Source organism: Sminthopsis crassicaudata, chromosome 1 (genome assembly GCF_048593235.1).
Source record: "Sminthopsis crassicaudata isolate SCR6 chromosome 1, ASM4859323v1, whole genome shotgun sequence".
Taxonomy (NCBI): domain Eukaryota; kingdom Metazoa; phylum Chordata; class Mammalia; order Dasyuromorphia; family Dasyuridae; genus Sminthopsis; species Sminthopsis crassicaudata.
Window position 1 is genome coordinate 160760609 of NC_133617.1, and position 10319 is coordinate 160770927.

Consider the following 10319-nt stretch of genomic DNA (forward strand, 5'->3'; position numbering starts at 1 on the left):
GGATTGGGACTGGGAGGGGAAGCCAGGGATGTGGCGGCGGCTTCGGGCCTTGTACCAGTGGCCCTGAGCTCACCCGGCCCAGAAGGTGTGAGCGCCTTGGGCCGCCGTGTGCTTTGTGGGATTAAATTAGCCTTTACGAGCAGAGCTGGGTAAAATACTGAGCTCCTTGATCTCTGGCATGCTTTGAGGCAATCCAGCTACTACTCACCTGCTTTCCCTCAGTTCTGGTCTCTTCCATCAGATTTTGCATGGATCACTACCACCCAGAAAAGTATAGAGACTACCCAGACTAAACAATGCATTTATTTTCTAAAGACAAAGGACCACCGATAATCTACCTACAGTATTAGCTAGCTCTTGACCCCTCGGGATAGCTGAATCTGATAAAGTCACTAGGTACCTTAAAGTGAGAATAGTAGGAGATTGGGGGGGGGGGAGGCCTCTTCCCTTTTCTTAAGCAAAACTTCACTACGGACGTGATACGTGCCACTTTTAGACTTCGGAAGGAAAAAAGAATGAAAAGAAAGTAAATTTCAAACAACCTGGCATTTAGACCTGTTTTTCAGGATAACATCTGGTTTGCTTTTAAGATTTTTCTATTCCTATTGTTTTCTCCTTTTAGTCAGAAGTCACCCGATGTGAGAAAGGAAGAAGAGAAAATATCCCGAGAAAAGAGCGAGAACCCCAAACCCCGCGTGATTACTCAGGATGCAACCCCCACATCAGACTTATCTCTCCGCCCGCAAGAAACCCGGGGTTAGTGTTATTACCCCGAAGTGAAAAGAATCTTATTACTTAGAATATCCTGGAAAAGAAACGATCATTCGTTATATACAATTTTATTGAAAAAAATTTTACATCACAATATTTTGACAAATTGTAAAAGTATACATAAGTGCAAATATATCCTCCCTTTAAAGTACAAGCAATAGTGTGCGAGTATACGCAAAGATCATTAAAAAATATTCTTAAAAATATGGTGGTAGAAAACAACTTTGTAAAAAACGTTGTATTGTCACAATACTGAAAATCCACTTTCTTAAACTAGACAGTTTATTTCTAAATACTTTCTTAATAATACTGATGGGCACTTTTGTCCAAAAATAATGTCTGGAAAAAATAGAACACTCCTAATTAGCCAGGAAGCAATATTTTTAAAAATCACACACAAACACACACACACACACACATTTCTTGTAGTTTTTCTTTTTGATTGCCTCTTTGCTGTAAAATTCCAAGTTTTTCATAGAAAAATACCAACTGTCCACTTTTTCAAGATCCTGATTCCTGAAGGCAACGAAGATCTCAGAAACGCTTATTTGTCTTTTAGCCTGGTTAGTTTTTAAATTCCCCACTAGGGAAATAATGGTCTTTTCTGTCCATTCTGTCTTCCTTGATGATCTACCCTTCCCCCCCTCATCTCCCAACAGGTTTCTTCTAGCGATTTCTGAACCTTACCTGGTCTGGGTCTGTTCTTTGATGATTGGTAGAACAATAATGGCTGCCTCTGGCATTCTTGCCATGTGATTTGTATTCTACTTAATACTATCAAGGGTGCAAGTTACATTTTACCTTGTGAGTCCAGCTAGACCTCAAACCTGTCATCCACCGGGTCCCAGACAGCCACTGTTTCATAGTCTCTCCATCAATTGGTTCTTTATTTATTCACATGACACAGGGCTTAATGTCCTGACAGACACTTTGATGGTGATGATGGTGATAATATGATCCACTAGCCGAAGGATGAAAAGAAGAAATGCCGTTGAAGTTGAGGACGAAATCTTTCCTGTCACACACTGGGGTAGAGTGATGCTGGTAGCGAGGCAGTCCCACTGAAAGAAGAAAGAAAAAAATTTTAAAGTATCTATATGTATACATCTTTTAAAAAACAAATCTATCAAGACTGGTGGAATAATATACTGACACTAGTCACAAAGAGAATCACCCATCTCTTTAACTGAGTTAGAAGATTATTAAGAGAATCTATTTCTGGGATAAAATGATGCTATTTAGAATTTCCTTTGGCTCAGAAAAATATTAAAATTTCATTTTAAGTATTCCTATTACTCTACAAACCTATGTGCTCATGGGAGGTGATTTTAAAATTTATATCTAGGAAGAGTACCAATTACACTTCATAAGGAAGAGGAAGGATGATCTTTTCTTATATTTTCCCCCTTCTCTTTATTCTATTTCTCTCTATGTCTCTCAGCTTATATTTTTCTCTGTGTCTCTCAGTGTTTCTGCCTCCCCTTTTCTCTCAGGGCTCTTGTATAAGGAGGAAACAACCTTAGTGTTTGAGGTAGACAGTGATAAAAGAACCTACCATTTTTATAAGTCTGTCACTTTTTCCAACTAGAGAAACTCATTGTGAATACGGATTGTTTTTTTTTTTTTTTGAACTCGTATCCCCAGTGCCTGGCACATTGACTGGCACATAACAGTACCTTAAAATATTCCTTGATAGAATGAGAGGTTAATTTTACAACGAACAGAACTTATCAAGTGTTTTAAAATTTTTTTAATTTAATGGTAGAAAGAAAAAAAAGAAAGAATGACTAAGTTCAGTGGAACATGAGCTCCATGTGTTCCCGAAGGAACACACACACACACACACACACACACACACACACATTTTGTGTGAATAAATTTATATTTCTGGATTGCACGCAGAGACTTCTAGGTGGATTTAATGGCATTAGGGAACTTAATTTGATTAGAAATTTTGACTGTGAGCTTTCTAAGGACATAACTCAGACACAAGTAATTTGTGTAGACTAGCTGACCTCACAACAAAATGTGTCTGTGGCATTACATCTACCAAATGACTCTATAGAGGATTGCACTGCAAATCCTAGACTTTTAATTTTGCCATTATGGTGCTCCCTCCTCACATCCTGGGTGGGGCTGGAGGTTTAGGGTATGAGGAAAGGAAACTCATTCTTCTTGCTGCTAGGAATGAACGGAGAAGCTTATGTCCTTTCGAACCTGGTGAAGTTTTCTGCCCCCTTCCTCACCTCTCTGCACAGAATTTAAAAACTTCTCTCTTCTTAGTCTTTTCTAATAACCCGCTTGGTATGCTGACAATAAACCCTTACAGTTTATTGCAGGCCTGATCCAATCAGTTAGCATGCTTTAACAGTGTGTGAAAAATGTATTGCAAGCCTGGAAAGGGGGTATGGGATGTGTGGGACCTCTGCTTTCAATCTTCCTTTCAATCTCTTTTAGGCTTAAGAAACAACAAGGTCACTAACATAAATAGCTGGTGATTCGGCCTATGTTTATGGACGGATAAAAACTAATTGTAACCAAATATATGCATTGCTTTGCACCCACCAGTAAAAGAGGACACAGCTACACTTACAGCAGCAACTGGAATTGCACTTGTTCCAGGATACCGGTGAGTATTCCTTGATCTTTTTAAGTAAAACATTTTGGCAAATACCTCCCCTCCCCCACCTACTGTATTCCACACATGGGGCAGTAAAATTAGCGTCATATTCTTGGACCACAATCCTCCTGGTTATTGTTGTTTGTTTGCTTTTATTTGTTGCTAGGCTAAACAGACAAAAATTTTTAAATATGAGTGCAGGCACACACATGCACACATATCCTTCATACCCACACAACCTCACCTTGCCTTGGACATCCTTGCTTTGATAAAAGAATGGGAAAAGAACTACTAAAGTCAGATTAGATTTTGTCTGGCCTACAATTTTATTTTCATGTCCTTTTGACCAGAATTATTTAATGTTATAATGTGACAGGGCTAGTTATTCTCCTCTGCTTCTCTGCTGAATTTCTGTAGGAGAGGGGACCCTTGGGGAAGGTTAGGAAGAATAAGATCAGAAATTGTCATTCACAAGTGTGGTTTGATCTTTTTTGTCAAATTCTTGGTTTATCCTATCCAGACACTTTTTGTCCCTACTTCTTTTTAGAGAGTGAAGAGACCTGGCCTAGCCTGTGCAGTTGAATATTCTTTCAGCTTTTATCTTTCTTTCCTCACTCCTAGCTAAAGAGACCTCTCAAGGACTAACTAGTCTTGTGGGATGGCCTCTACTTTCTTCCTTTATTGGAGTCACTGGGTTGAATAGCTAAAGTTCACCCTCATTTCAAATGCCAAATTGTTAAAGAAATATTTTTAGTGGAGAAAAAAGCACACAATATTCCCCAATGTCTCGGCATTAACGGGGGAAGGCAAAAGACAAAGAATGAGACCAAAATACCAAACAAACAAAATGCATTTCTTTCTTGCTGTTAGAGTCAGCCAGCTCTTCTCTGCTTTATACCTGAGAAAGAGCAGCATAGATGGAGATTGAAGCAAAAATGAGCAAGAGAGAGAGATCAGGCTCTGGTGGGTCAGCTAGTTAGGCCCAAGGGGCCCTCTCCTGCTCAAGTTTTGGATAGTTCGTTGATTCTTCATGTTCAGTGTTCTGGCTTGTTTACTTCCTGGTTGTGGAAGGCTTACTGGTTTATTTATTTTTTAGACAATTTTATTGAAACTTGGAACAAACTGTATTAAGACGGTATATGAGGTACAATTAAAGTACTTTGTTAAAATATATTTTGAGGATGACCTTTACAGAAGTCTTGATTAAGGGGCTGCTTGTCTCTTACTGAGAGTGTTACAGAGAGAATGGTGGGGGGAGGGCTGGAACTCCATGTGTGTGTTTGTAGGGGATGTGTGATTGACAGCCTCTCTGAAGGGATAAAAAAATAAGAGGGAGAGGGTCGTCTGTACTTGTTACTTGTTGAAATTCCCATAAAATTGAACAAGACCCTGTTCTCATGTGGGTTAAGTCAGGCTAAAATCCTCTTCGGTGTGGTCCTGCCCAGACTGTCTTTGTTTAGTTAACCTCCAAGACCCACATTTAAAGGGTCTATTTGGAAAATTTCACCGTAAAGGGAGCCACATCTTTTACCCATTTGAGTGGGATGTATATTTTGTGCCTCAATTTCCCTTCGGTAATGTTCTACAGGCAGAAACTTATGTAGAGTTAGAAACCTTTTAAAAAAAAAAAAATATATATATATATATATATATATATATATATATATATATATATATATATATATATATATATAAACTGGACTCGGGCTTTAAGTTATAGCTTTCTTAAGAGATTAGAGGATTTTGCCCAGAATTTAGACATTTCTGGAGTTTGTGAAATTTTTCACCTTTCCCTTATCTTTGCTACAAATCTACTAAAATACTTCCTGTTTCTTTCCATCCTCCTTGAAATTTCCCTTCTGATAATTCCCTGTCTCTTCATATATAGTTACCTAAATATAAGATTTTAAAAATCGACATTACTAGGAGTCTCTCTATCCCAAAGCCAGCTTTTGGGGCAAGAATAGAAACCTCTATATCTGTCCTAAAAGCAGGACTGGGCAGAATAGTCCAAAAAATTCCCATCAGCTCTGGATCATTCATTGTTTTTGTTAAGTGGTTTTCAGGGTTCTTTTTGGGTTCCCAATTATTTTCCCTTGTCACTCATTGGGAAGATTTCCCAGTCTCCTAACTGACATGACCTTATTATTCCCTCTTCTCTTTCATTTTTTGTCTTTTCAGACATCTCTTTCCCTAACATTCTGGTTTTATTTATCTATCTCTTTGCCTCGCCCCCTCAGCACTCCCCTCTTCCATCTCTACTTTCCAACACAGACTCCCCCATCTGTACTCTTTCAGGAGCAGATCTTTTCACTTTCACTTCCAAACAAAATCAAAGGAAATCAACAACATAACAAAAAATTAAACCAAAACAAAAATAAGCAAAAGAACGACTCATAAATCATTTCATTTCTCTCAACTTTAAGTTCTGTACTCCTAAAAGCCGTAGGCCTGAGACCTTCAACGTGCAAAAGCATCCATCACCTTCTAGGCGCAACTCCAGGATAGTGGACAGTTATTCAACCTCGACTAAAGCAAGCTGGGTGAATTCTCATAATGCCAAACCCCTAACTCTAGTTACTTCCAGGGTATCAAGGTCACGACTTTTTTTTTCTGATCTTTCCTTCGCTCTACTTGACCCTCCGAACTTACTCCTATACCTGGAAAAATGCAAAAGTGTGGATTACTCCAGTTCGCCAAGCAAGTGATCTTTGGGGTGTTCGATCTCTCAGATGTGGCAAGAAGGGGAATACAAAAGGCAAATGAGACGCAGAACCCCGAGGTGAGAGGGACAAAGGTGGTTGCTGGCCGCGTCGGGTTACCTGAGAGGTCCTCGCGGGCATTTTGGTGCAGGTAGCTCTGCTCCAGGGAATAGGAGGACATGCTGGAGTGGAGTCCGGCGGGGGCGGCCGGGTTGCTGCTGGGAGTCAGGGCAGGCGGCTGCTTGAGGTAAGGTGAAGAACCAGGAGGGCTCCAGTGAGCCGCTGGACTAGTATAAGGCGAGTGGCATTCTATGGCACTCGCCATGGCAGGTGATGAGGGCACGGGACTGCTGCTGCTGTCCGGTCCGTACTCTCCTCCCCCTCCTGCTCCCCCTCCTCCGCCACCACCTCCTCCTCCCGCCGCCCCAACTCCAGCACCTGTGGTGACCGGGCAGCTGGCCATATATGTCGAGCCCGGGTTGGGCGACATATGGGGGACGTGATGGTGATGGTGGTGAGGGTGGGAGTGTCCCGGGGCGCCGGTGCTTGAATCGTAGCCCCCCGGCATCATGTCGAGGCCGCCGTAACCACCCTGGCCATGGCACCCGAGCGGCGCCGAGGGAGGTGGCTGGAAATCGAAGCCCTGCGGCAAGAGCGAGGCTCCAAAACCCAACCCGCTGACCATGCGGTGGTACATAGGCTTGAGCGCCTGGCACTTCCGCCTGAAACCTCGAGGCCGGCGGCGGAATGAGCCTTCCTCGAACATGAATTCGCTAGCTGGATCGATGGTCCAATAGTGGCCCTTTCCCGGGCGGCCCAGCCCCTTGGGGAGCTTGATGAAACACTCATTGAGCGAGAGGTTGTGGCGCACAGAATTCTTCCAGCCCTGGTAGGCTCCTCGAAAGAAAGGGAAGCGAGCCTGCAGGAACTGGTAGATCTCGCTGAGAGTGAGCCGCTTGCTGGGCGAACTCTGGATGGCCATGACGATGAGGGCGATGTACGAGTACGGGGGCTTCTCTGGGCGACGCAGCCCAGAGCTGGCCTTCTTGCTGCCGCTGCTCCCACCTCCTCCGCCACCCCCGCCGCCTCCTCCGCTCCCGCTGCTGCCCCCGGTGCCGCTGGTGTTCTTGCAAGCTGCGGAGGAAGCGCTGGAGGACGAGGAAGATGAAGAAGAGGCAGAGGACCCGGAGGAAGAGGAGGAAGAGGTGGTCTCCAGGGCGGCAGCAGCAGCGGAGGAGGAGGAGGAAGGGGGTGGCTGGCTCATCAAGACTGACTGGAGCGCACCGGGAGCCGGGCTGCAAGGACGCTGGAGAGGGGCCGGCGGGGGCGGCAGACGTTGTTGCTGTTGCTGCGGCTGCTGCTGCTGCTGCTGCTGTTGTTGCTGCGGCTGCTGCCCACCCTCGGTGGTCATCTGGCACGGAGGAGAGAAACTGAAGTGGGGGTGGGGGTGGGGGGAAGAAAGGGAAGGCAATGGGGTGGGGTAGGAGATGAAGCCGGCAGTACTCTCTCTCCTGCCGCAGGAGCTGCAACCGTGGCTACTCCCGGCCAGCTCTTCGGTGTCTCCTCCCTCAGCTCTGCTGGGGCTTCAGGCAGCGGCAGAGGACTGCAGGCAACGCCCGGCGCATCCCTCCCCCAAGCATCCAGCCCTCTTCCTTGCGCAACCAACCTCTCCTTCCCTTAACACCTCGCAATAGAGTTTCGAGAAACTGCGTCCCAGAGTTGGGACTCTGGAGCTTGATGTCTCCCTTCACGTTCCCTTCTCACTTCTGTCTCTCTTCCTTCCACCCTCCCTTTGCCTCTCCCCCTCCCTTCTTCTCCTCCTCCTTCTCCTCTTCCTCCTCCTCCTTACCCCCGCCCTTCCCCTCTGCTCTCTGCATCACCGCAGGGAGGACTCACTGTTTCTGAAATCACAACTTCTCTCCCCACCTGGTGGTCATCTCCCTCCCTCCTTCCCTCCCTCCCTTGTCCGTCTCTCTCTCCCCCCTCCTCTCTCTTTCTCTCTCTCTTTCACACACACACACACACACACACACACACACCATATACGCACAGAGAGAAACAACTTCATTTGCTTTTTGTAGAGTCCAATAGACCTCACGAAACTCGACTAGTTATTCTAAGTTTATGAAATCGTTCTTTCCCCTTATAGACACTCCCCACCCCTAATTCATCCAAGAACTCCAAGGCCGTCGCCGCTGCTGCTGCGGGACAGAAATCATCCCTTTTCTTCTGGCCTCTGCCTACTACTCAACCGGCAGACGCTTGGTTGCTGCCGCTACCACCGCATTAAATCTCCCCAGCTGCTTTCTCTAATACCCGCACTCACACCATTTATCAACTTCATTTAGACGTTATAATTCTCACTATCTCACACCAGTGTGACAGACTCCCAAAGGTAACGTGCGGATATCTCTTCCTGGCAAGAGTCCTGCATGCTATGCTTCAGTTAAGAGTAGAGTTTGGGACTGTTAGCCTGGGGAGAGCTATTTAGATACGATAGCTGGGGAGGGAGCGCGGGACATTCTTTCTCCAAATCATGCTGTACTAGATAAGTAGGAAATCAAAAAAACAAAACAAAAACAAAAACAAAAACAAAAACAAAAACATGGCTGAATGAGAGGAAAAGATTTCAGCTGCATGAGTTGAATTTGCATCTTTTGCATGACATTAAAGAAAGGAATAAAATGTTTTCTGTTGGAGGTATTGTGGGGTAGGAGGGTCGGGCACCAAAAAAAAAAAAAAAAAAAAAGTATTGTATGAACAGATTTCTTAAATGTGAAAGGCTAAGAATTCTTATACTAAGGAAAGTGGGATTAATGTATGTGTTGTGCTTTCACTCCTTAGTCTTGACACAATCGCTAAAATTATGACTCTCATAACCTAGTATATCTTCCTCTAGAGCCGAAATTATACCGGTCCTACATTTATCCCGTTCTCTAGGCAAACCCGCATTGATCTCTACAGACCTTGCAAAAGGATGTGCCCTCAGGAGAAATCATTTTCTATGAGACCCGACAGTTAGTTATTGGATTACACGTGCTAGGAAATGCAGTCTGACCAGGAATCAGGACTGGGAAATGGGAGGAAGGGAGGGAATACTAGAGAGGAGACGCAGGGAGAGTTGGGGGGTGGGGTGGGACTGGTGGCGGAGAGAAAAGAGGGAAAAGAACGCTGGAGATTTGGTGCTTTGAGACAAACCAAAAGGGTCAAGGAAACAATGACGTTCGTAGGGAAGAACTTGGAATTGGGACATCCTTTAATAAATAAAAAATAATGGGGAAGAGAGGAGAAAAGAAGAACCTGGAACTTTAGGCAGAATAAGGCCGGACACTGTACTGCTCCAGCCTTCCCTGGAGCTAGTTATGTCTGAGCTACAGAATCTGCTCCATGCTGAATTTACTAGTGGGTATATACAGGGGAGGAAGAGGAGGTGGAGGAGGGGATAGTGGTATCTGTGTGTGTGTGTGTGTGTGTGTGTGTGTGTGTGTGTGTGTGTGTGTGTGTGTTGGGGGGAGCTGGTCCCAGACAGTGACCTGAAGTTGAGTGGAAGCAGGCTTTTTCCATCAAACTCTGCCTGGATACCACACACAGAGCCTAAGTGTCAGTTTACTGCACTGAGCCCCGCTCCTTTTCCCTAAGCTCCACAGTAATTAGACAAAGAAAACCTAAATTAGCTGAACAGGCGTCGACAGCTTCCTCCAGAGCACCCCTGGTACCTACATGGGAATGTGTCCGAAAATGGCTTGATTGTAGCAGAGAATCAGCTAAGAAAACATCGAGAGGCTGAACTCAGTTTACCGCTCATTTCCAATAGAAAAAAGAACGAAAGAAGAAACAACTCGTTCCTTTCCTAGTGAATTGTTTTGATTGGGGGTTGTAGGGAACTTTTGGTTGTTCCTACTCTTTTAAAAATTTCAATCTGAATGATGAAAGTCTGTTTTAGGAAATGAGTCTAAATTTATTTCTATCCCCGTTTTATGTTATGGCATTTAGCTTTACACTAGGTCAATTTAAAAACCAGATTGTAGTTACTGTATTGTTTAACTACAATGTTAAACCCCCCCTCCCGTGAATTAATGTGATTCAGAGAGGGCAAAATCAATTTTAAATAGGGGGCAACATCCGAAGGGAGCTCTACTACCTCTACAAGACACTTCTTTTTTTTCCCTTGAAATGGAAAAATATTTTTAAAAAACCCATCAGTGTACTCATGTTGGAGATCTAGT

At 44.3% G+C, this 10319-nt stretch overlaps 1 protein-coding gene across 1 annotated transcript; it reads right to left on the reverse strand.

Moving 5' to 3' along the window:
- Positions 1–823: 823 nt before the first annotated feature.
- Positions 824–7866, reverse strand: FOXF2 (forkhead box F2). Its single transcript, XM_074270365.1, has 2 exons — positions 6214–7866; positions 824–1832 (listed from the first exon to the last, which is right to left on the reverse strand). Exons 1-2 carry the CDS (start codon positions 7502–7504, stop codon positions 1666–1668), a joined length of 1458 nt encoding a protein of 485 aa, XP_074126466.1. The 5' UTR covers positions 7505–7866; the 3' UTR covers positions 824–1665.
- Between the last annotated feature and the right edge of the window lie 2453 nt (positions 7867–10319).